Source organism: Toxotes jaculatrix, chromosome 19 (assembly GCF_017976425.1).
Source record: "Toxotes jaculatrix isolate fToxJac2 chromosome 19, fToxJac2.pri, whole genome shotgun sequence".
NCBI classification, from domain to species: domain Eukaryota; kingdom Metazoa; phylum Chordata; class Actinopteri; family Toxotidae; genus Toxotes; species Toxotes jaculatrix.
The window spans coordinates 6,007,727-6,033,922 of NC_054412.1; the positions used below are offsets into that span (position 1 = coordinate 6,007,727).

The 26,196-nt window shown below is 42.8% G+C and overlaps 2 protein-coding genes across 5 annotated transcripts; one reads left to right on the forward strand and one right to left on the reverse strand.

Moving 5' to 3' along the window:
- Positions 1 to 6,614: 6,614 nt before the first annotated feature.
- On the reverse strand, positions 6,615 to 12,699 carry LOC121199601 (cytosolic 5'-nucleotidase 1A-like). The gene is made up of 6 exons (XM_041064442.1): positions 12,506 to 12,699; positions 12,178 to 12,345; positions 10,798 to 10,927; positions 10,481 to 10,603; positions 9,235 to 9,419; positions 6,615 to 8,379 (listed from the first exon to the last, which is right to left on the reverse strand). The coding sequence occupies exons 1-6, from the start codon at positions 12,617 to 12,619 to the stop codon at positions 8,014 to 8,016; spliced, it is 1,086 nt and encodes a 361-aa protein (XP_040920376.1). The 5' UTR covers positions 12,620 to 12,699; the 3' UTR covers positions 6,615 to 8,013.
- Positions 12,700 to 17,498: 4,799 nt separating this feature from the next.
- On the forward strand, positions 17,499 to 26,036 carry LOC121199222 (synaptotagmin-14-like). Of its 4 annotated transcripts, XM_041063713.1 has the most exons (10): positions 17,563 to 17,602; positions 17,692 to 17,752; positions 19,342 to 19,409; positions 19,937 to 20,944; positions 21,180 to 21,314; positions 21,943 to 22,205; positions 22,559 to 22,996; positions 23,271 to 23,451; positions 23,819 to 23,875; positions 24,427 to 26,036. In XM_041063713.1, exons 4-10 carry the CDS (start codon positions 19,993 to 19,995, stop codon positions 24,741 to 24,743), a joined length of 2,343 nt encoding a protein of 780 aa, XP_040919647.1. In that variant the 5' UTR covers positions 17,563 to 17,602; positions 17,692 to 17,752; positions 19,342 to 19,409; positions 19,937 to 19,992; the 3' UTR covers positions 24,744 to 26,036. The 4 variants fall into 4 exon arrangements, with proteins under 4 accessions (XP_040919648.1, XP_040919646.1, XP_040919649.1 ...); XM_041063714.1 differs by lacking the exon at positions 17,692 to 17,752 and having other exon boundaries at positions 17,499 to 17,602; XM_041063712.1 differs by having other exon boundaries at positions 17,529 to 17,752.
- The last annotated feature ends 160 nt before the right edge of the window (positions 26,037 to 26,196 follow it).

Consider the following 26,196-nt stretch of genomic DNA (forward strand, 5'->3'; position numbering starts at 1 on the left):
TATCTTCAGGCTGATCTGGGTTTGTGGTGGTGGAGCTGGAGGGAGAAACTGGTCTCCCAAATGCCTGCAGGCTGTTTGGGTCAAGCACATTGGATGTCACCTCATCCAGGAACTGTGAAAACTTCAGTTTGGCTTCGATCTTTTCCTCGAGCAGCCACTGAAGTTTTACATTTTTAGCGCTGGTGTGGGTCCGCGCTGAGCCCCTCCCCTTACACAGCCCACCTCTCTCTGGCCATGCGTGCAGTTTGTTATGGTTGCTGCCTCCTCCCTGTTTTCCCTGTGAATGAACTCTGCCATGAACCCGTCTGGAGGGACATGCTGCACGCTCCAACCACCTTCTCTCTGCTCTGAATCGAGTTTGAAAAGCTTCCTGGCTCTTCTTCTTGATTGAGCTGTGCAGGAGGCAAGTCACTTCCGAGCTCCAGCTGTACAGGCTGCCGGTGCCTTCACTACTGCTCCTGCTGCCTCTTGGGCTACTGCTGTGGATACTGGGGCTGGAAGGCTGGCTGGGCGACGACTGGTTAGAAGAAGGGCCCATGAGCTCCTCCAGCCAGACCTGATCACCATTAAACATGGGACAGGGGGCTGCAGAGGAGGCCCAGTATTTCTGTTTAGCTGTGCTTCTCTGGGAGAGGAAGCAGGCTGTGCTGCTTGTCCTGTCCATCGGTTTGAGTCCTGTCTGAATGGATGTGCTCTCTCTCTAATTGTTGCAGCTGGCAGCTGATCCATGGTCCAGTGGACAGCTCTGATTTTAAAGAGTTCTACCCCAATCCTGTCTCATTATTGTGCAAGCCTGACCCAGAAGAGATCCAATACTTTTCACTCTAGGCTGAACAGATGGCCTCCTTCAGGGCCAGGATAACCCCCTGCTATGACAGGCAAGGACATCCATCACTTAAAATTTAATGCAGAGAACTGTGGAGCAATCCTATTACTGTTACTGCGCAAAACTATTACCAATTCTTTTAATGTTTGCCAACAAACATCATCATATTTTCTTATGATAAAATATTCTGAGGCCAAAGTCAAAAAGAGTGACACTCACAGCTTCTCTCCTGCTAATCTGCAGAAGCTGTGGGTTTGGGTTTAATGAGAAGAAATTTTCATACAATCCTTGCAAGTGTCTTTGCTAGTTGAGCAGAGATTACTCCGAGGGTGCTGTTCTTAATTAGACTGTCTATTGATAGCAGAGCAGGCAAAGCTTTTTCATTTTTTTTCCAGGTCAGTGGTTGTAGAAGAGCATTGATCCACCAGAGCACATGGCAGCTGACACACATACACACGGACTAATCGACGAGCTTGTTGAGTAATTGATCGGGGTAATCTCATCAATATCTCTCATTAACAAAAAAAAAGGGGGCACTTATGAAAAGGCTCTAACATGTGCTGTACTTTTGAAATGTCAAGAGACTTTCTTATAGATAATAGCTGAAAAGTATATAATAAATAGTCTCTTTCTGTTTCAAACAGACAGTACAGAGTTTTTTCATAAGTACCACCATTTAATCCAAATGAAGAGATAATTATAAGATCTGTAATCCATTACTCAACAAGACCCCTAAGGTCACTGTCTCCCTGCTACAGCTCCGTACTTGGTATTGATCCTCTTGATCCAACTCCCAACGAGAAAGCGTATTTTCCTAAATTTCTAACTATTCTTTTAAATTAAATCACATCGCTTTCATCAAATATGGATGGGACGGGATGTCCACTTAAAAGGACAGTACGATTAAGATAGATTCTATAAATGATACTTGACCTAAGGGTCTCAGACTCCCCCACAGAGGAAAAAAATGAATTGCCAGGTCTCAGGAGGATATGGGTATACAGTAGCTATTCACCAATATTCAGGTGGTTACGTAACCGCATCGATAACACCTCTGTCAGTCGGTGCATGGGAGGAGTGTACGAGATCGGGATTGGCAAGTGAGTGGCAGCAGTCTGACAGAAATTAAATGCCATATACCAAGCAGGACCGGTGGAGCCTCCTTAAAGTGAAACCATAGTGCAAATCACAAATTTAAAATGAATTCTTGTAGAAAATCTGGATTTAAAACTTGACTTTACATCTTCTAGAATATGCATCAGGGGGAAACTACACAGTGCCACATCTAGCATTTCAACTAATGGCCTTCCTCAGGCATGTGCTGTGTGTAACCATGTGAAATAGTCTTTCCTGCAAAAGACTGCAAGAACTTCTAAACCAGAAGACTTTTAATATTGCAAGCCAATATGGTCTAATCTGATGTCTGAGCGTATGACACAGAGCAGACCTTCAACTTGTCCTCCTTGTACAGTCTTTCCCCGAGAAATCTACCTGGATGAGACAGGGATAATACACCGTACAGTGCATTTTGTCATGCAGGAGCCAGACTGTTTCGGTCTCCAAGGATATCATTAGCGCTGCATCTGATATGTAGCGTTTTAGCCATGACTGGGTGGCCTGCTGTGCATGCATTCCTCCAGACTTGGACCCGACACCCTGCCTGCTGCTACAGCCCAGCCGGCTCACAGGACACCCAGGGGACCACCCTGTCTGTTACCAGGGAGGAGCACCAGGCCTTCAGCACACAGACATATCTCTATATCATTTTCTCTCTGCTCCGTCCCTCTTTTTCCTCTTTCTTCTGGCCCTCTCCATTGTGCCGCCTTTTCTCACCATTTTCAGACTTTACAGACAGACTCAGGCTTCTTCTATGATGAATGTCTTTAATAATCTCTTTTCAATCTCAGGAAGCGTAGAGGGGTGGGAGCCAATTTAGAACTATCGCTCTGACGGGAGAGACTGTCAGCCCATGGCTGCCCAGAGGTAATGGTGCTGAAATGGACTCCTGCAACAAGCGCAGAGGTGGAGATAATTGGTGATGCTTGCTTGCTCAGTGGTTGCGCCCAGCTTCCCCTTGCTGCCCGGCTGGGCTCACACTCTGCAGGGGCCATGCTCTGTGTCCCTTGCTAAGCCTGCAGAGCACAGCTGATCAGCTCTGGCCATCAAGAAGTATGGCCTTGTGTTGCTCAGCTGTTACTATGACAGTGTTTTGTTTTTTTTTTGTCTCTGCTCGGACTGCCCTTCTCATCCGATCAGCGGCTGCTCTCCCATTGGTCCACACAGCCTCATGCTAAACACTGGCCGGACAGGAGGTCAGTGTGATGCTTCTGAAAATGACAAAGGCCAGTTTATCTTGCGGCTGAATTACAGCAAAAAAACAGCATGGAACATATATTAGAGATGACAGTGACAAAGAGCGGTCGATCCCCTTTCTCACAGGCCAGATAAATCTAAAACGCTGGAAGAAAAAGTAATCCTCTTTTTTTTCACTCTGCATCATTTAATGTTTTCAGCCTGCAAACTGATAGAATGAGTCAGTGAATTAATAGCTTGTATGAGAGCAACGGGAAGCCCGACCTGAAACTTAAAGCAACATGATATCAGCAAGATCACTGCCTCCCTCTCCTGCTCGTCTTTCAAAGCAACAGGCAAAGCAGCCATTGATTTCAGACTGTTAGAAGCATTTGAATCAGGGAATCACTTAACCTGTTCCCATCTCTAGGTCTGCATATTGGATGTTTGAGTATGGGGCTTACTAACTGTGCCTTGTATCTTAGCTGAGCCTGTCAATAATGGCAAACAGGTGCTCTTGTGAAAAGCGAAGATGAGGAAACAGCATGTCAATGAGACATCAGTAATCCATCTCATGCAAAGACACTTGTCAATGCCTCAGGACCTGTGGGGTCGCTTTCAGAGAACCACACTGTGCAATCAAATGAAAATGAGCTAAATTGAATAAGGGCCAGCTCATTCTGTAGGTGCAGAGATAGGTTTCCTGGGATCCCTGCAGAACACACAGTTAGGTCTGCAATAACATTAGTCAGACAGCAATTACAGAAGCACATAATGCATACCACAAAGGCGATGAGCATCTGTTTCAAACACGAACTGCGTTAGCGCAGACAAAAACAATCTGTAGTTCAATCTTTATAAAGCATCCACCAGCATCCAAGACTTCAGGAATGTAAACATTCTCTCTTTAAATGAACACTGTAGATTTACAGTATCTCAATCTATAGCTTTACTTATCGTGGGTCCAGAGTGGATATACTCTGATTTCTATAAGGATGTGCTACTGGGGAGGGGGACCAGCCGACCTCAATACATGTCATTATCATACCACAGTTTTCTGTCAACAGAGCCTGTCATATCACTGTGTGTGCTCCTCCAACTCAGTCACATAGCAAATGGTGACTGAAGCATCGTGCAGCAGATTCACTGAGCCGCGAGCGAGTTACAGACTTCAGCGTCGAATGGACAAGGACATGAGCGCCACCTGCAGAAACTCAAACTCCATCAACAGAACATAACATAAATAAACAGGAAAAAAATGATACTTCCTTCTTTCCAAGCATTTTACCAGTGCAATAACATATACCACTTATCCTTAGCCATAATGTGCAGTAGATAAGAGTGGCCTGCATCTGTTGAATTTCATCTTCAAACAGTCAGATTTAAACCAAATGCTCATCCACTCACAACAACAATGCTAACATACTAATGTTTGACAGGTGTGTTTACCTTGTTAACCATCTTAGCTTAGCATGAAGCTAACTGGTATGACAGTAGCACAAAACTTTTACCGGATGGTGGCCCTGGATGAAAATTTAAGGGATCACCAGATAAACATTAATGTTTGTACCAAATTTAAAGGCAGTGCAGCCAAAAATGATCTGGCATCGCTAAAAACAACTTGATTCAGGTCTGTGCTCCATTTAAACAATAAACAAAGCTTTTGTATGTCCATGCCAAAGCTACAGTTTATTAAATAAATATCAATTATCTAATTATATTTAATAAATGCTCCCAAGATACCCGTTGTGTAGGCATCAAGGCACCCACCAAGGTAATGCTGGTCCAAATAAATTACTGTCAGAAAACATCTACCTACAAGTTTCTGGCCACCAACCAAGAAAACATATTTAGAGCAAATTGCTTGTCAAGAAGATAAATGCAGCAGCAGAGAATGAGAGTACTGTTCCCACAGTTATTTTTCAGTAACTTTTCTTATGGCGTTCTCTCACACACACATAAAGATGGATGCTAATTATAGTAACTGTGTGATGAGGTTTCTCATACTGAGCCCCATGCTACCTTTGCCTCTAATCCTTTGTTATTAATTATATCTTCAACAAGCCTACACAGTTCTTGTGGTGTCAGCACCAAGTATCCATGGCAACAGCCGGTTGGTCCCAGCTCTCAGTGATGCACACGCACACACATACACACACACACTGTGCTGCCTGACAAAACCGTGCCTCGCTGCAAAGATGCTCCACTGACAAGCTGAATAACTCGACTATGGGAAAATATTATAAAATTAAAATAACTCCCTTGAGCTTTGACTTTTAAACATCACAATCTTCTCCTGCTCGTAGTTTCTAGGCAGGGAACAATAATCGTAGTCATTGCCATAGTGACCAAATTGGTAAAGATGCCTGTTGCTAAATTCAAACACTGCACATTTCAGAGGGAGGGATCTTACTTTTTACTCCATTACCTTTATCTGACAGCTACAGTTACTGCCTGCTTTAAAAATTAAGTTTGTACATGGTAAAAAATATGGTGAACTTAAAATGTGATGCATTGTCATAAATTAAACAACCAAACAGTATGAAAGTCAGAACCTTAATATGATTAGATGATACTGAGGATTCAGTTACACCAATAATGGCTGCTCCAATTATCATATTCATTGTTATCAGATTTGTAGGGTTGTTCTGACATCTCCCGACAGCAATTTTATTCCTTATTTTGAAAAAATAATTCAAATAAACTCAACCTCAGCCAACTAAAACAGCTAAATTATACCCATAAATGCATCAGTAATAATCATCATATACTCATTTAGTACATCTGGATTTTTACTTCAGAATTTTGAATGTAGGAGTTGTAATGGAGTATTTTTTAATATGGTATGCTTCTATTCTTCTATTCATCTGAATACTTCCACTACCACTGTCAGTGTGTGTACAAAACACAAAAAATAAGGCTCTTTCCTGTAACACATACGTCATATTAATGTGTTGTTTTATTCCAGTAGGATAAACCTCAGATATTTTAATATATCTGTAACCGCAGGATATCTCATTAACTTCCAATTAAGCCTAATGTTAGTTCACTGAGAAGAGAGTGATTTGCATTTTGTTGTTCTTGCTGTGCTTTGCAGTGGTATTTCGGTACCTGGAAAAATGGGCCGAGTGGGAGCTCAGTTGTAACAAACAGAGGAAATATATCTCAGAGCACTTTATAAGATCAAAAATGTTAGTTTTTTCTTTTTTCATATTACACTTTTAAGTATATGTGATGTTTTCCAGTGATGTTTCCCACCTTTTTAATTGTGTACTTTAGAAAATGCACACACAAACAGAGGGGATTGTTTGTTTTTTTTCCCCCCTTTCTGTGACATCCCAGTCAAAGTTGTGCAAGATCGCCCCCTGGTGGCTTCTTTCACCCTGTACATGTGAGATGAGGAACATAGGAATGCAAAGACAGGACACATCCGTTCAGAGACACACTGCTGACCTTTTGACTTGAACCAGTTTAATGTCACCAGGAAGTGACTCCTCACAGAACAAGAGGCTGTAGGACAATCCAGGTTCAGTTCAAGCATTGAGGTGGACAACTGCAGTTAAGCAGCACTGTGTACTGCTGAAATGTACAAACACCAGTGGTGGGAAAAAGCATTCAGAACCAGGAAAAGACTTAATTACAAGTCAAAGTCCTACTTAAACCTAAAAGTGCATAAGTAAGATGTTGTTAGTTTTAACTACTTTATATAAAGTTCAACAGTTTAGTCTTGTGATTCCCAAGCTGAGGATCAGGTCCCCTCAAACGCTCAGTCTGAGATGTAGGAACGAAGAAAGCACAGTACCTGATTACATTTACTTATTTACCTTCCACCACTGACAAAGACAAGCAAACAGGATTCCTACACGTTCCTTTATTTTATCTACTACATCGTCTGTGCTCAAAAGATAAAAATCAGAGCATAGAAAAGTGAAAAGGTGCAAATATAGTATTTTTGTGTTACAGTTACAGTCAATGCAACTTATAGGGAAATATTACCAGTGCTGATATTAAGTTTTACCAACAAGTGTAACTGTGTAACTCCTAGGTGACAATTAGTTGTGTTATTATATGAAACACACAAACTGCCATCTGCAAATATACATTACGTGGTCACTTATATATAAAAACACAATAACATGATAGCTAAGTGTAGTTACAGTGTGCGGCCTGATGTACAGATACAGTTTAAAAGCGTAAACAACTGACACAACATGAGTGTGAAAGTTTGAGGAGAAATAAAAGGTGGAAGTTTTCTATAGTGTGTGCGCATCAACAGCAAAAAGACTAACAAAGGCCTCAGTTTCCCTAGTGAACCATAGAGATTCTACCCTGATAAATGTCCCTTGGTTTTAAATTATATAAAAGATCCAATGCAGAGCAAAACAACTACTACAGCAGATATATTGTACGTTCCCACCCCTATATTATTATGCCAAGAAGCTACAGCCAAAAACCAAGATAAAAAATGAGCATGTGTTTATGATATGAAAGTATAGAAAACAACATAAACACCAATGTAAATGAGAGAAATTGTTATTCCTCTAACAGTAAACCTGTCAAAAGGTGCAAGGGTACACAGATATGGTTGTAAGGCACCAAGAGGTAATGAATCTGGTGTTTCTTTTCCAAAACAGCATTAAGTGTCTAAATAGTCTGTGGCACCTGGTGTAACTCAATAATATAGTATCATAAAGGAATATAGCAGAAAACATTTTATAAAACCCCCCATAAGAAACCTTGTAGATTGCATTACAAATTCATGGTCAGGATCCTCTAAAACTGGCTGTTATTTTTGTAATAGATAATTTTCCTGAATGCAATAATTAAATCTGGAGCAAACATCCTCTTATGCAGGTGAAACGTAGTGCATATTTAATATTTTAACTGTTTTTAGCTTACTCCTTTTTTGCGGGCTGCTCGATGAGTTTCCCCTTATGGTACTTCTGTCCGATCCCGTAAGGAACATGTGCAGATATGGTTCCCAGTTCTTTGGCCCCCTCGATGTGGAACATCTGGTCGTCAAAGAAGATGTGTGGTCTAATTTTCTGCAACAGGGGCCCTTTGGGAGCCCCCGCCAAGAAGAGAGCCTCGTCGATCTCCAGGCCCCAGCTGCGGAGGGTCTTCAGGACACGGGCCCCCGAGCTGGCAGCGCTGCGGGCCGTGACCAGGTAGGTTCGGATGGGACAGTTCATGCGCTCGTTCTTGGCGTAGAATTTTCTCTGGAGTTTCCCCAGAGCCTCCAGAAAACACTTTAAGGGTCCCTGAAAGAGTCAAAGGATCAAGTTAATTTAAAATGTTTTCAACACAGACTGTGTGGAACACAAACACAGGGAAATAAAGGGAAGAGGAACTAAATGCCCGAAGTGTCACACAGCAAAAAGTATAATAATATTAGAATAATCATGAACACGTCTGATGAGCATCTGTATTTTTTAGTTCAGGGTAACTGGCTGATTGCATATGAATCACTGGAATGAACATATTACCAGCAGAAAATCCCTTTCAATCTGATTGAGCTACATTAGTGGTAACACCCATCAACTGAAAAACTACTCCTGTACCTTACTACTGACACCTCTGTTGATTTAAAACTTAGCTAGAGCCAGCCGAGCAGGTTTCTAACCCCCCACAGAGCCTCATACAGGTGTAACACCTTATACCTCAGGAGTCTATCAGGGTTCAAACACCTGAAGGCAGACAAAAGACAGTGAAAACTTTCTACTGATACTGAACGTCTTGGGTTAGCGTGACCACCATGTTCTTGGCAGAGGTTTGAGAATTTTATTGTTGCCATGGCAGATAAGCTGAAAGAGCAAATCCAAAGCCATCGTGGCACAATAAAACTGAACTACAGAAACCTAGAACGAGGAATCTCTTTAGGAGGGTGAATGGCAGAGTGAAATGTGTCCACGGTATTCAGAGAAAATTTCTTTAAGAACAAGTTTTTATGTAGAGAGGAATAACAGCTTTGAATAAAACTATACTAATATATATCTTTAACCCTTATTTTTTCCCCCCATTTTTAAGAAGATGTACTGTCTTCTGCACACAATGTCTCTCTCCATGAGATGTCAGTGACATTTAACTATACACAAACATAAAAAACAAACGATTACCTGTGCAAGAGGTTTGTTCTCAAACTGCTTCTCATGCTCAAAGAAAGTGTCCAGGCCGTGTTTCTTCACGATGATCTCTGATTCGTCTGAGAAGAGGACGGCGTCGCCATCGAACGCCACTCTCAGCTGAGTGTCGCTCAAATCAGTCTCTTTTTCCGGCATAAACATTGTGGCCGCCGCAATTCCTGATGGGGGGGAAATGAGTATGTACTCCACGGATAAGAAATCTTCTTTTTTATGTTTCCTAAAGAGAGATGACCTAATGACACATAAAATTTCCTTCCAAAAAGATTACGCTGCGTCTTCTTTGTTTGAGAATGAGCCACGGTCGCAACAATAAATTCAGCACAGTACTGATGCTTGGTAAGAATGAGAGGCTCAACCGAAACTGTAAATGCGTTGTGGTCTGAATATAAATATATCAGAGGGAGTGTACCCATCAAATGAAGCCCGTTCTGATCATCAATATCTTTATAAATAATCCTGGAGCCATTAGACGCTGGTATCCATCAGAAAACGGTCCATTACACCTCAACATGTAGATCATCTGAGCAACATTATGTAAATGAGAAACATAATGACCTACACGCACTCACACTATATATCTAAGTCCGTGTACAGGTCAGATGCAGCCTCATCTGAAAGCCTGGCATGCTTCAGGCAGTGTTAGCATGCATCACTTGTATGTGGGCAGCTGTGGCCTTGGACATGGACATCTCCCCTTCTGAGATGTTCAACCTGAATTTTATCAAAAAACATACGAGTGGAGCTGCAGCTAATGATAATTTTCATCATGAATTAAGCTGCATATTCTTTTTAATTTATTTTATACGATCAGTTTAAAGTGATATATAAAACAAACAAAAAAAAGCTGCAACTCCTCATATTTAAAGAACCTGGAACCAGAAAAGGTTTTGTTGCCAGTTGGCTTTCTGTTGATCAATTAATCAATCAATTTTAAGTTTGTTTTGTGTGTATTTAGACAACTGGGAGCCATAAATCACACACTGTCAGAAACCAGTTCCTTCTTGCTGCACGGTGTAGGGTCGAGATTTCTCCAAATAGTGTGAGTGAGTCACACACAAAGTCAACACCAAAGTGTGTAAATATCAGTGAAGCACAAAAAAAAAATCTCTAGGCTGCTGAGAGAGGCTGATGTTGTGATCTATTTATGATATAAAACGGTTTAAAAGAAGGTCATCTTTGGTAGAAATTTGGATAGTAATCTAACAGCAGCATCGCTTACCTTCCTCTATGGCCTCTGTCACTTTCTCTGAGTCCTTGGAGAGGTAAAGGTTTGTCATGTAGGCCTTCAGGTAACCTACAGGACTCTTCCCTCCCGTCATACAGAACCTCTCTATGGTCAAATCTGAAAGTACAAAAGCAAGTTGGAGATATGTGAAGAAAGAAATTCCCATTCTAATTATCCTACAACAGCTTTTCTTCATTTCTAGTGTGTAATTACTGGACTGAGTGCTCTTCTTGATTAAGCCTGTTGCTGCAGCAGGCGAGCCCGCCACCGTGCCAAACAATCGTCAATACTTGGTTTAGGAGGCAGCGTACCGTAGTGATTAATGCTGTTTATGAGGCGCACTCCGACTTGGGCATGGTTGTTAGTCATTAAGACGATGTCAAACAGCTCCTCGTTGTCTGGGTAGAGCTGCCTCAGTCGAGAGTTGACGTTCATCAGAGCCTGTGTGAGGGGAGAGAAAGGTTTACACCAAAAAAACCAGGGTATGGTGTCAGAGCGTTCAGCGTGAGGTTACAACACAAACGCTGCAACATTTTTACCACACATTCCTTTCACTTAAATCACACAGAGTCTAAAAAAGGAAACATCAAGACAGAAACACAGGAATGTGCTTTATAAACCACACAGGCCTTCATGAGATGCATTATACGGCTGACTAATCACACAGTGTTAGTTTATCACAGATATACTGGGATCAGTGTCTGTCTACAGAGAGCAGTAACACACAGAGTCTCAGTAAGTATCCTGGTCATTATCACAATCTAATTGAAAAACACCAAAGTCTTATAATATCCTCACATGAATGAAAACATCAGTGGTTCCCTCGAGCTGCACTGTTTATTTGCTCAGTAATGGAAAATCAATACACAGTAAATTCCCCACAGCTGCTGCTGTATCAGATACTAGTAATTAACATACGTGGGTAAATTCTATGTGTAGCACATCATGTTAAATGATAAATATCTTCACTTCAAAGCTTTTATACAGGTGATCCATTTTCTACTATTCCGAAACTGCTCGTAAAAAAAAAACAGCAGTAAAATAAAAAACAGAGCGATGGTGCAATGGAAATAATTAACATGCTCCAGTGAGTCAAGGGTTTATAGCCTCCATCCAGGTAGGTTTTCATTTGGAGGAAACCAAATCAGGTTTTAGACCAACAGTGTCTGTTGCCAGCTGTGGCAGCAGGTCTGTAACAGATCTCTTGTCACTGAGTAGTTGCATAACAGCCAACGAATTAAAAAAAACATTTTACAATAACAGGGCGCAGTCACTCTTCCTGTGATGTTCCTTTATTTCAGAGTTAAACTGCCCCCTGCATAAGTTACTAAGCACATTCAGGCGTGGTCTGATGAACACCAGGCCTGTCCAATCATCGTCTTTCAACATTGACCAGCCTTTATGGGAAGTTGTTCAGTAGCTTCAAATCTGTTTCAGCCTCCAGTAAAAAAATGAGTAGACACCCATATCTATTCTTACTCTGGGTGTGGACAGAGGACTTGAAACTCAAAATTGCACAATCCATTATCAAACATCACTGTCTGTCTTTGTCAAGCAGGTTCTGTCCAGGTGAGGACTATGTCAACAACGTGAATTAAGCTGAATAAATGCACTTCAAGGACCACGCCCTGCAAAACACCTTGCAGAGACCTGCAGCGGGCCTACACCCACGATGCTCAGGCTTAATGTACCTTGACGAAGGGAAAAGCAGCTCCTGGTTTCAGAGGCTCGTTTTCGTGCTCCACCTGATAAGCCACGTACTTCTCCACTCCTTCTTCCTCATAGATCTTCCTCTCTGCCACCATGTTGAAGAGGGTGCGAGAGGAGACGGCGACGGTGACAGCATACCGGGGTTTGGGCTGGAGGGGGTGAGGGGCGAATGGGTAGGGAGAAAATAAAGCATCAAGCTTACAGTACCGAACCTGTTTGGCACATGTGAAGCCTCAAAAGCTTTGCAAGAAAGTGTGTGCAGCTAATACACGAGCTAATCCCACTGAACTTTTCGGCAAAATTACTTACAGGTCTCGGTTTGTTTGTTTTAAGGGTGTCAAAGAAAGCTTTGGCCGCAGCCCAATCTGTTTCCTCTGCGATGTTCTCGCTTGCAGCTGAATCGTTTGGCTTGATTTCACTCATTTTTTTTTCTTTTTCCTTGTAAACTTCTGCGTCTTGCAGCCTCAACAAACCCCGGACAAGGTGAGGCAGCAGCAGATGAAAACTTAGCGGAAATGTGGTGAGGGAAAGCCTGGTGGGCGTGTCTTCCGGGGGTGACGCAAGCAGGTCTGGGGCATCACTTCACTCGGTTGGCTGGTTGGGCAAGAGAGTTAATTATATGGCCAAAAGTATGTGGACAACCCTGCCGGCAAACTTGGTGTGCTTTTCTGGTTTGTTGCCTTTGTTCCTACAGAGAGAAATCTCCTAATCGAACACATTGCAGTGATGTTTAAAACAATACTGTGCTTCCAGCTTTGTAAGACATGTTTCTATATATCAGTGCCTCCTGCATAAAGAAATGGTTTTCCCAGTCTGGTGTAGACGATCCTGACCGCACAAAGACCTGACTTCAGCCCCAACCTCAACATCTGGGATGAACTGGAACTGCAAGCCAGGCGGGGTTAGGCCAGGCAGCGGCCCAGGGCCTCTGTGTGAAGTGGCTGTTAACATTTCTTGTTGGAAAGTCAATCAGGCAACTACAAAGTGGCCACAGAAAAGGTGCACACAAAATTACTATAAAGAGATGCAGAACAGCCACAAAGACTGGCTGTTCTGCATCAGTTGCTGTTCTCACTCCAATACGAGCAGCAATCAAAACAGATTTAGATTCTGAAATGGGATTGCCACCACATTCTTTTCTTTAACTGATAGATTACATTTTCAGTAAGACATTTCTGTTCTTAGAAATATTTGATGCATCTCTGGAAATTTTCACCAAAACGTGAGTCACTTTGCACCCCACGATATTTATCTACAGCATCAAATATACACTAGCCTGCCACAGTCCATCACTGTTTAAATCACTGTATTTGTATTCTATCCTATCCTAAGATCTCCTTGTGGAGTCTTAGCTACTGCCACACACATTCATTGTATGAACACTTTTATATTTGTAATGTGTTGTAAACAAACACACAAAAAGCTCACAAGACCATAAAGAGACAAAACGACTAGAGACAATATGACTGGTGTCTATTTCAATTTAGATTCTTTAACTTTAAAAAAATGCTTATACAATCTCTCCATCTGACACACACAAACCGTCCCCTGGATCATGAATGACCTCCCTCCTCCACCACCCCCCTCCTCTCCTCTCCTCACCCCCCCACAGTTGGTAGAGTCCGAGACGGAGCATCATGGCGATTGACGGTAAGTACTCGGTTTCAGGTGTCCTGCGGGAGTCGTGTGAAACTTTGCTCGGGACGGAATGAGAACGCCGTTTAATATCGCATTAAATATTAAATAATCACATCAAATAGGCCGTTATTTTCTAAATCCAGTTTCTTAATAAATCACGCCGCGAGTACCGCAGTGCTCCGGAGCTGGGACGGCAGCCTCCCAGCTTCACGGGGCCGGATGATGCTGGAGCGCGGACACCCGCAGTACTGATGCGGGAATGTTGTGATCTCTCAGCCGCGTGAAGTGATGCAGAAGTGGACAGAGACACAGACCCGGTCCCGGTGCTTTGGTTGTCCGAATCACGTTTGTAAAAAAAAAAACTGATGACAACACACATGGGACAGTGCCGCGATTAATTAAGAATGTCTTTAACCAAACATAAATCCATAAAATAACAGCAGCAATAGTAACTACTTTTGTTTTTGTTACTGTCAAAGAACTACATAACTTGGCGGATGAATATAGTTTAATATTATCAATAAAAAAAATATATAATAATAACGATCTGAGTTCGAAATCACTCCGCTGTTGTCTAAGCCTTTTCACGGCTGCACGTGCTATTGATACTGTCCCTAATCATCACGAGGGATGTGTCCAGTCAGTACAGCTCATTACGGGGCAATGTGTTCAGCAAATACAATAGGTAACATGCTGATGGATAAGTGTCTCTTCAAGGTTTTAGTGACAGTGACCGGGACACCGAGCAGCGACAAAGGGACGCAGTCAGTGTGGAGTAGGCGCGTGCTTTGCCCCAGTCCCGCTACGGACACGGTTCTTATTGTGTCACGTGCAGCCATGCGTGCAGCGGTGTTTGCTGATACACCGTGACGCCCGAGAGAGAGAGCGCGAGAGCACTCAGAGCAGGTACGGTTTCATAAAGTCAGCAGTGTACCGGGCACGGGAATGGAGAATTCACAGTTCATACACTTAGAACTGAACTGTACCTGCAGCATCTTTAATCAGATTCTCCACATAACTCACTGCTCCGGTCGTACTGGTTAGAATATAGTTTCAGTTATTCTTAATTTCATTTTTTCCCATTGGCACTTTTTTTTTATAACTCTTTAATTTACATTATTTTTCAATTTGAGCTGTAAAACCTTTGTCTGGTAATGTAGTCAAAGACCAGTAGGTACATATTGGCAATCTTTTTATTTCTGCAAGAAACCAACAGAGAGTTTCTGTACCATTAAGTGAATTGGTCCACAGAGAGTCTGTCTGCTGTGTGATAAAAGACAAATCTGCCTCAGAGCTTTCTCTGTACTCTGGCATGGAGTCCGTGCCTCAGACCACTTTCAGGGTCCAATCCTTATTTCTAGATATTTAATCTTTATAATTGAATTTGACCACCTTTAGACCAATAAATACATACATTTCAGGATTTCCTCACCAGACTTTTATTCTTACAGAGAGTTTGGACCTTTATGGTGGGACATTAAGACACTTTATTTAAACAGTTAATTAATAAAATGTAAAAAAAAAAAAAGTAATTATAATATATAATTAATATAATATAATATAAGTAATAATAAAGAGACTTAAGAGACTTAATTTTGGTGTCTGGTCAAAATTTACTGTCAGGGTGCTTAGAAAGGACTCATGAGCTCAGTATTTCAAAAATATGACTGTAACAAATTAGGTTATTTAAATCTTATGAAAGATGCATTAGAGTAATAATCAAGTTTATGTATAATTTATTGTATTAATGGGCTTTAGCACACTCTTGACCCACATACAGGAACATTTTAAAAATGTATGGCACTTACTCTGATATAGAGAGGATTCAAAACTACTTGCACTATACTTCTTTTATTTCTTTAGAGTTGTTCAAAGTGCATTATCCCTGAATGTACCTAATACTTTTTTTTGGGTCAAAAGTCAGATGAATAGATCAATATCACTCTTATATCTATCTGTTAAATATGAAGCTGAAATCAGGAGATGGTTAGAATAACTTAGCATAAAGATGGGAATTGGGAGGAAACAGCTAGCAAAGCTCTGTCTGAAGATAAAACTAAGTGAGCTGGCTGCTTTTCTGGTACAGATATGAGAGTGGTATAAATCGTCTTCATCTTCTTCATCTTCAGTAAGCGTATTTCCAAAAAATGTCGAACTGTTCCTTTAAGCCAGATGCTCTCAACTTACTGTTCACTCTCATTTTCCACATACATCTCCTTATTGGCAAATTAATGTTAGCGTGATGTTCACGTGTGTTGTTTTATTTTTCAGTTGGTTGCAGCTAATCAGTTTTATATTTGCTGACATGATGACCATCTGCCAGCTCCTCTAGCCCGAAGCCTGAGCATATGTTTCTACAGTACATGAAATCATATTTTAACCTCTGACTCCTGACTTTTCATCTCTCTCTTTCCTCCAGGAGGGGGCAGAAACTGTGGTGTTCATGAGCTCATCTGTGCCAGACGAGGTAAGACCACACTACAGCCGAGCTTATCCCCGTACTTGAATGCCTCAATACGCATATGAATACAATTCCGTTTGTTTGTTTTCCACCTGTGCATCATGGTCTGTTTGACTGGATGACTGATTGCTATTGAGTTCTACGCCCAGATATTTAGGTCTCCGCCTCTTTCCTGTGAATTTTCACTGAAGTTTGGTGTATAGTGAGTTTCTCTATATAGACCCCAGAAAGCATACGGTCTGCGTGTGAATTATGCATGACATATCAAGTTTTAGTTCACTTCAGCAAAAGAAGGCAGCTGTGTGTTCATGATTAATTCAGCGTGGAGGTTTTGTTTCGTATCAGAGGTCCATGTGTAAGCAACATTTCCAGATTGCCTACCTACTTTTTAAACAAGCATGCCGTATAAACAACAGCAGAGTTAAGTATGCAGTGGTCAAAAACTTGGGATAAAAGTGGGGCAAGTTGTTACACGAATAAATTAATGAAGGCTAACGGCCATGATGAGGTGCTTTTACATAACTTGTGTCCAGGTGTGTTCCATCCAGAAACATGACAAAATGATTTATTTCCCCCGTATTTATTTGATGCGACCGTTTCGACAACACAAGCTCACGTTTCTCTGAGCTTATTTTTCATTTGCTGTTTTCACTATGCACAACTCAGTGGCTGCGTTTTCATGTTGGTTAGTCAGCTTGCTGGAGTCGTTACCTGGAACAAATGGCAGATTGAATCCTGAGGCTCATTTCAGAGACCTGAGTTCAGCCTCAGTTCACACGCCGTGAAAAACAGATTTATTTAGATTTATTATTGTTATGTTTTCTTGTTTATTCTTTTCGGACACACAAATCATACATGCGCACACTCAGTGAGGATGGGATAGGGTGAGAGAGGGGAGTTAAAAGGCAGAGAAATTGAACGGGAAGGGAGAAAATCCACTTTAATCGTATCTGCTGGTAAGAGAAATACCAGACTTTCCTGAGAATAATGGGTGTTATATAAAAAAATAACTGATAGCGGGGTGAGTTCTCTGGAAGGCTGGTTCACTGCCACTCCACTTTCCAGTGTACGTTGACGCAGGGATCAGGTTACCTCAGGTGTCTAAATTATTCAACTGTCGTTGACATTTACAGAGCAGGGCCATGTATGAAGTGTCATCACACCCCAGGGCACAGGGCCATAAGCTGTTCATTTTCGACAGACGGCTGCTGTGTCCGTGGCTGCAGAGGTCATTCTGGCTCAATCAACACAACTGTCAGCAGTGAGAGTTGATACGTAAGCCTGGCAAGTGCTGGACAGGACTAAGAGTAAGGGATTTATTACATGTCGGATTACTTCAGAGCAGGACAGCTTTGTCTTTGCTTCTTCTGCGATCACTTACTATCTATATTTGCAGAAGTGCTGCTAGTGCTTTTTGGAAGCCAGCTGCCTTTAAATAGGATATTCATTTAGAGAAGGTAAGCCTCTGCCGCCACATCGCTCTCTTATCTCTCGCCTACTTCTCTTGCCATTCTTGGGAATTTAGCGTTCGTCATTTTGGGAGTCTGCAGCAGGCAGAGCTGGTTGTCAGGCTGCAGTGGTTTCTGCCTGTTGCCATGGTGAAACAAGTCTGTCCATAAGAAGTTCAGTCTGTAGTCAGGAGGTTTGACAAAGTGGGCCTCTGTTTTTCTCACTTCCTCTATAATCTGTGCTCTCGGGGAGACACCAGTTTTCACACTGATGACCAATTTGATCAGTGATTGGTGATGCGTGTTTTGGATGTGAGCACCTGCTACAAACCACATGCTGCAACATTTGGGCTTTGTCCGCTTCACCAGTCGCACCGGCCCAAAATGCACCTCTGTTTTATTTCACTGTTTTTCATAGGACTGAAACTGATGATTATTTTTATTATTGATTCGTCTGCAGAACGTTTTATCTATTGATCAGTTAACTGTTCCGTCTCTAAACTGTCAAGAAATATTTTTTTTTAATAAAAAAAAAAAAAAGGCAATTACAATTTACTAAAATCAAGCTGATGTCTTCAAATTGATTGTTTTGTCCAGTTAACAGCAACAAACCCATAGAAGAAGAGACCTTAAAGGAGAGTGACTTGTGAACTAACACAGGGGTTCTCAAACTTTTTTTCCTGGCATGCGCCCCTTCAGAAAACACTTGTGTGGACATGCAAAGTCTCTGTAATAAAATACTAAGGGATCCATTGTTGAATATAGGGATCAGAAACTGTATTATAGCTGTATTATGTGTCTGAAGAAAACGCAGACCCCTCGTATTGTTGAACCTCGCCTACAGTGTGCTTTACTTCACAAGCTGCCCTTTCCACTGAGGCATTCGGCCTTTAGAAATGCCGTTCATGCTTCATTGTGCACCGACTTCCCCTTTTCTTCAGCTATTACACTGTGATGTGTCTGCGTTTGAGCCTATGAAGTGCTCGATTTTGCTGGGTTTACCGAGTCTGCGTTTCAGTCAGATGCAGTCCCTTTGAGGCCGACATAAAAATAGCACATCAGCAGCACTGGGCTGGATGGTTACATGAAGTATGGTTGGCCTACATACTGCGCTGTAGATTGTATCTGCGTTGCCTTTGAAGTGGAAAAAAAACTGATTGTTTTAAACTACAGTAGCAGGCAAATGTAGTCAACATTTGAGGAGCTTGATTCCAAAATAAGACGTCTTATCATCAAACGAAATTATTTGTGGTTTCAAAGTAGAGTTGTTTACAGCCTTAAAAGCATTCTGTTCAAAATAGCATTTTTTTTTGCAGCCATCTGTGTTTCTTTTTATTTATAGCTGTGGGGACTCTTTTTTTCTTTGGTTGACTTTGGAAATTTAACTGCTACATATCTCCGTAGTCAGTATAACTTGTGTTTGTCTGTGTCTAATTTGTTTTTCTGTGTCTCTTTTTCCATCTGTCTTTCCTTTCCCCCTCTTCCCTCTCTCTTTTATTTCTGTTCTTCTTCTCCTCAGTCTCTCCTGAGCTTCTGGGTGTCCTGTCTTCCATTGCAGCCTTCATGGCGTTGATGGCTCTGTTTTTTCTTTACCTCAGCAACAAGCTGTCAGTGGGGAGTCCTGACGATCTGTCACAGCTCAGTGGCTATAAGAACACCCAGCCAGGTACTCAACACACTTATAGATTTACCACAGCGCCTACATTTGCACACTAGGATGTTTTTTTTTGTTTTTTTGTTTTAAATGTTTAATAACTGATAAAACAAAAATGATGAAAAACAGAGGAAAAAAAATAACATAAAAGTAATATCAAAGAAAAACATTAGAACCAGCGATAAAAACCATAATAACATCAATTAAGATAGAATAAAATTAGATTTTAAAATATCAGGTCAGATCAGGTTTTAATATATAACAGCTTCGCCAAACTTACTTGGCAGAGAAAGCGAAGGCAAACTTGGTGACTAGAATGTCATCATAACCGACAGAAATTATGTCCAAAAATATCTGAGCCTGACTTTTGTTTTATAAAACACAAAAAGCTAAATGAAAACCACTGTGAGACAGTCTTTGTTACAAAACATGTCCTGTAATCCTCACTATAGCCATATTGGTGTGTATGTATATGTTGTTCTGAGCGCACACTGTGACGCTGGCACCGCACCCTGCTAACAACCACATGTCCGTGTCAGTGCCTCTGATGAGCTAATCTAGCGGTCAGCGTGGTGACGAGAGCCCCGGCTGAGAGATGGCCTTCTTCAAGAGCTTCCAGCAGAACCTCCCATCTGTCAACATTTCCTCCATCTTGGACTCGGTTACCAGTCGCGTGGACGACTTGGCCAACACTGTCAGCGATGTCACTTACGCTGTCAGCGACCAGCTGACCGAGCAGGTCACCACGATCATCAACAAGGTGCAAGAGGAGGAAGATGGGGAAAACAGAGGCAGCAGGGGGCAGGAGTCTGGTCAGACTTCAGCAGCACAGGAGGGAAAGGCCAGCGCCAAAAGCATGTGGCAAATGTCTAGAGACTCTGAAACAAGTACCACAGTTTCAAAAAACAACCAAAGCAGTGATTCAACAGAGGCAGAGTACGCTCCGAGCCAGCTGGAGTGGGAATGGCGGGATGGATGCTGGCGAGTTAAAAAGACAGAAGCTGAGTTAGCAGAGGAAGAGAAAAGGAAGAAAGAGGAGAGGGAGCTGCAAGAAAGGAGAGAGCAGAGGAGGAAGGAGAGGAGGGAGAAGCAGCTGGAGAAAGAAGCCCAGTCTCAGAGAATGAAAGAGGAATCCCAAGAGGAAAAGAAAGAGGGTGAAGCTCATGAGAAAACGGACGACAGCAGTGGGCAAGACAGAGAAGCGAGTGACAGTATAGACAAGACAGCACCTCAGCAGACAAGTGATGACTGTGATGAAGCTCCTCATTCACCTGGTCCCGAAACTGAAAACAGTTCATCAAAACAGGAAAAGCAAGAAGATGAGGGAGAAAAGGAAGAAGAGATGGAGCACAGCGTGGAGAGAGAGGGAGACGATGAGGAAGAGGCTGAGCTTTCAAGGACGTCTTCAACAGTAAAGAAGAAAAAGTCAGGCAAGAAGAAGGGAAAAGGAGCAAAAGAAGATTCAAAGAAAAAAGAAAAAGCATCGGATGTGGAGAAGAAGAAGGAGAAAGGCAAGAAGAGCAAGAAGAAAAAGAAAGGCAACCAAGGTTAGACGGTGTGCTGCTTGTTCACCACCACTCTCTGGACTTCTTCTTCTTCTTCTCTTGCTTTGAAACTCCAGCTCTTCTGACATCTGAAGTTCTTATCCCTAAACTGACTTTTGCTACTTGAAAGTTTCAGCACCTGCATCTCAGCTCTCCTTGCTTCTTTAGCCCTCGCACATATTGTGTTTTGCGAGATAAATGTGATGTTTGATCTCGAGCATCTGTGTGTTCTGTGCAGAGGGAGTTTTATCGGACAGTGAGGAGGACAGAGGCGAGGCGGTGGCCCAGGAGAATGCATCCTCTGTGTGGAGCAGCAAACGTAAGCAGTCCACTGAGCAGGGAGGATACAGCAGTGAGGCCTCCAGTGAACAGGGTGAGAATATGCACATCTACATCGGCTCATATGGTTTTTCAGTTTCCTGTCAAGAGCCAGAAACGAACATCGATACCACCCATCTAAGGACTGTATGAATATGCATTAAAATATGAAGCTGCCACCAGCACATAGTTAACTTAGCCTAGCACAAAGATGGGAATTGTCCAGACTTATCAAAATCCATGCACTAGTACCTCCAAAGAGCACTAATTAACGTATTAATCTCATTTTTTAATACATACAAAAGTATAAAATCAACAGAGGGTTGTGGATTTTGTTGGCCATTTTCACCTGTTTTCAGTCTTCATGCTAAATTAAGCTAACCGGCTTTAAAAATACTTTTCTTACATTGCACAACAAAAAACAGTCAGAAGCCATATTTTTAATGGATGCCTCAGTGCTTGGAATGATGTACTGAACTTTGGAAACTGCAAGAATTTCATGGGTTTGTAAAGATGGACTCACCCAAGGGCTCGACACAGTTGAAGAGGTTAACTTGACACCGTGGTCGACTGTATGTCGCACACATAATGAGTATCTCAGCAGAGCATTGTATGTCTCCAGTAACAGTCCATTCCATATCACATTACTCTTTCTTTATGTCTCTGTGTCCCGGTAACGAAAGCAGCCAACAGCATCCAGAGGATAAAGAAAGATTCCTCTCTCAATGAGCTCCAGCCTCCTCCGTACCAGGACAAGGGCTCGGCGGCCTGCGTGTCCTCTCGTTCCCGTTCAGAGCGAGGGGTCCGGAGGGGCTCGTCCCCGCAACGCTGCGACAGCCCCCGCTGCTCCAGCGAGGCCAGTGTGGACCAGGACACTGAGAGCTACCTCAACAAAGGCTGTGAGGAGGACATACCCAGTGACAGCACCGCTGTTCTGGGACCAGAGGTGAGATCAAAGTTACTGAATGTTCCCCCTTTCTAAGCAGCACAACAACAGAATCAGCGCTTTGCTTTAATGGCTTAGATTTGCACTGACCTGTAATTCACCAAGATGTTTCTTCAGTTACAGGGTCAGTTACAGTTTCAGGTCATTTAACTCAAGCAGACAGGGGGTGGGCGATAAGGTGGTGGTGCATGTTTAACCAACAGTGCTGCATTTCTCTACCAGTCCTGTAGTGTTTCTTAATAACTGCCAACTGGGCTCCCAGGGCTACAACACATACAAAAGATATGCTATATTGTTTATTTTCCAATAAGAAACATGGCCACCTCTTTCTCCACCTTCATTCTTCACTTCAGGATGGCTCTGGCCCTCAGCTCCCCACGGCCTACGAACCAGAGCCCCTCGCCAAATACGGCACGCTGGACGTCGCCTTTGAGTACGACTCCAGTGAGCAGTGGTTGGCCGTCACGGTCACGGCGGCAACAGACATCCCTGCCCTCAAACAGACAGGAAACATCTCGTGGCAGGTCCACCTGGTCCTGCTGCCAACCAAGAAGCAGCGGGCCAAGACGGGCGTACAGAAGGGCCCGTGTCCCGTCTTCACGGAAACATTCAAGTTTTCCAGAGTAGAACAGGAGGCTCTGGGGGACTACGCTGTTCGCTTCCGTCTGTACAGCATCAGGAGGATGAAAAAGGAGAAGGTCCTGGGAGAGAAGGTGTTCTACCTGACTAAGCTCAACCTTCAGGGCAAGATCGCTCTACCTGTCACCCTGGAACCCGGCTCTGAACTTACAGTGAGAACACTTTGTGAATTTAAATCTTGCACTGTGTGAAGTTCTGCCAGAAGCAATGTGAAGAATGAACATATCAGCTGTAGACTTGATTCTACTCTCACTATTTTGTCACCACAAATTAGTATAGGGCTACAATTAATGACTACTTTCATTACAGATTAGTTTTCTAATTATTTTCTCCATTGATCAATTAATGTTTTGGTCTATAAAAATCAAATCGACACCGACAAATTCTCTCTATCTTCTTTGACTAACTTTCTGTTTCGTCTCACAGGGTTGTGGCTCTCTGGTGAGCGTGTCTCGCAGCGCAGGTGCTCTGTCCTACCGCTCTACTGAAGACTCGTCCTTGCCGGAGATCCTCCTGGGTCTCATCTACAACTCTGCCACGGGACGGTTATCTGCCGAGGTCATCCAGGGAAGCCACTTCAAAACCACAGTGTCTGATAAACCCGTCAGTAAGTACAAAAGCTGCCACGCTTTGTGCCCGCTTGGGATGAGGTGCTGAGTGATGAAGCAGATTTTCCTGTTCAGGAAAATTCTCCCTCGTAATGTCCCCAACTCTCAGGGGTGTTGATACACCAGGTAATTGTTTTGGGCAAGACTCTCAGCAGCGAGTAACAACATTAGATGTTTCCTGGCAACAGTACCAACTTTTTTAATAACTTAAGTGATTAAAGCCATGCTGAAGCAATTGCTGCTCATCAGCGTTTCCGATGAAAGCTGACCTTCTGCTGTGTATCACAGTCTTTAAACAGTTAATCCTGACAGCTTCCTCTCTGTCTTCTTTTCCAACCGTGTGTGGTGTGTTTGTGTGTGTCACAGATGGTCTGTTTTGTTGTATAAAACACTTCGTAGGGGGACAGCTTTATATCATGAGAGGTGAGTGAGTTTACTTTTGGTTTCTTTGTCCGGTTTGAAAAATTACATTTAAGTCTTTTGAAGGAGTAGTTCAACATTTTGCTCTGCTAAGCCTCAGTAATTAAAGATGTTTTATCTCTTTGTTTTATGTTGAACTGTTCCTTTAACAATGTTGTATGTTATACACATTACAAACCTGGACAAATACAACAAAACTCTTCATGGCCAGATATGTCATTTTGTAACTACTCCTTTAAAAACACTGGAAGCACTGGTCTTCAGTTTTGGTCTTTTCTGAGACACAGAGCTACACTGACTTGGCATGGAGCCTCTCAGGTCCTGATATTTTATTTTTTATCTTGTGGGCTCTCAGGACTTTAGGGGCTTTGTGACTTGGCTTCCCAGTTTTAATTCAGTCTTTGATTAGAGCGCAAGACGGAAAATGTCCAGGGCTAGGCTGTTCCTTAAGGACACCAATTTCATACCACTGCTGCACAGTATTTAACATTCACAGTACTGATGTCCCACCACTTGATGGCACTCTCTCACCACTCTGCCACACCACCTTTCAGACACCTATGTGAAGCTCACCATGCTGGACTCCAAGGGGAAGGAGATGTCCAAGTATAAGACGGCGGTGTGCCGCGGTCAGCCCAACCCCACCTACAAGGAGACGTTTGTGTTCCAGGTGGCGCTCTTCCAGCTGTCCGAGGTGTCTCTGGTGGTGTCGGTGTTCTGCCGCCGGAGCAGCATGAGGCCCAGGGAGAGGCTGGGCTGGGTCTCCCTGGGCCTCAACAGCACCGGCGAGGAGCAGCTGGCCCACTGGACAGAGATGAAGGAGGCGGAGGGACAGCAGGTCTGCCACTGGCACACACTCACCGACACATAGGACAAAGACTTGTGAAGACTAAACTTATATTAACAGCATTCCCTGGACATTCAGAGAGTTTTAGGCGGAGCAAGAAGCACCTTGTGGGATGTGTGGGGTGTGTGTGTGTGCTGCATACAGGTGTGAGGGCGGGCATGGGTTCCCCCGTCCTCACTGCCAGAGACTGCATGAGTACCCTTTAATCTGCCACTTTCCTCTGAGGCAGACACACTGACTTTATTGGTAGAGGCGTAAACTCCAGCTCCAGCAGACTGAAGATGAATAACATTATAATGACTGAAGTAACCAAGAACAGAAGGAAACTGTTTGGTTTTTTCCAGTGACTCTGACTACAGCAAAATCTGCATGTACACTTAACTGTTTACAGGACAATGTTAAGACACTTCCAAACATTTTCTGTCTCTGAAACTTGGACCAAAGAGCTCGGTCCAGGACTAGCAGACTCCTCCCTGTTTCTTCTGGGCTTCTCTGGACTTCCGCTGCCACCAGCATACCAGACATTTCTCTATCAATCATAGCCATTGACAAAAGAGAATGCAATGAAACTGACTGTTACTAAAAGCCTACAACATGCTGCAACTATGCTTACAAACTATGCTTTGTACAGTTTGTTTACATGCACATGACATTATGCAAAATTCATTCATTGGTTTCCCCTTTTATGTTTTTGGATTCTCAGTCAAATGGTTTACTAGTTTTTTTGGGGGGGTATGTGTTACACAAAGGCAGATCTTTTTTTTTTTTTTTTATTGTGGGCTTGCATAACTCGGTACACTATGCATCTGACGCCACTTTAAACGAGAGGAATGAAACTCTGTCTTGTGCTCGCGGAGTCTCTTGGAGAATTGGTCTCAGCTCTGCATGCCACTGGTATCAAAGAGCAGCTTCCTTCCCTGTGTAACACAGATTGAGCCTGTTTCACCATTCAGCCTTCTGACAACTCAGCCATGTTCATTCATGTAGAAACACGGTGCTTCCCGCTGAGGAGGAATATGCAAAAGCCTGTACAGTCCAATAAACCTGGCTGTTTCTCTGAGGCAGTGCCGATGACAGCCTCGGCTGTGTTTTCGCTGTGAAGTGAACTGGAGTGGCAAAACAAAATTACAAGAAAAAGGTAAATCATATTTTCTCATTACAAGTGAATGGACGATGTATAATTGAATAAAGGTTAAAATAAATGAAAAACATTGTCCAGAACTGTGGGAAATCTGGTTCTGGTGTCTTTCGTCTGGAGCAAAGCCAACTCTCATCAGAATAGAAAAGCTATGAGTCAGACCCCCCCCCCCCCCCCCCCCCCCCCCTCCCAAAAAAAAAAAAAAATACTGAGGAGCACGCCACCACACCCATGTTTCAGTGAAAAGCAAACCCTCTCCCCTCTCTCTGCTGACTGAAGTTGAAGGGTGTGGGATGCACTTTCCATTCTCCGTGTCCCAGTGATGTCAGATTTGAACCC

What these genes read in the sequence shown, in the direction of transcription:
- LOC121199601 (XM_041064442.1), bottom strand. Translation starts at nt 12,619, where the DNA reads ATGAGTGAAATCAAGCCAAACGATTCAGCTGCAAGCGAGAACATCGCA. An exon ending in AAACAAACAAACCGAGACCT is followed by an intron (nt 12,346 to 12,505) that starts GTAAGTAATTTT and finishes CACCCCCTCCAG; the next exon opens with CCCAAACCCCGGTATGCTGT. An exon ending in AGAACAAACCTCTTGCACAG is followed by an intron (nt 8,380 to 9,234) that starts GTAATCGTTTGT and finishes TGACTCTTTCAG; the next exon opens with GGACCCTTAAAGTGTTTTCT.
- LOC121199222 (XM_041063714.1), top strand. Translation starts at nt 19,993, where the DNA reads ATGGCCTTCTTCAAGAGCTTCCAGCAGAACCTCCCATCTGTCAACATT. An exon ending in AGTGTCTGATAAACCCGTCA is followed by an intron (nt 23,452 to 23,818) that starts GTAAGTACAAAA and finishes TGTGTGTCACAG; the next exon opens with ATGGTCTGTTTTGTTGTATA. An exon ending in ACAGCTTTATATCATGAGAG is followed by an intron (nt 23,876 to 24,426) that starts GTGAGTGAGTTT and finishes ACCACCTTTCAG; the next exon opens with ACACCTATGTGAAGCTCACC.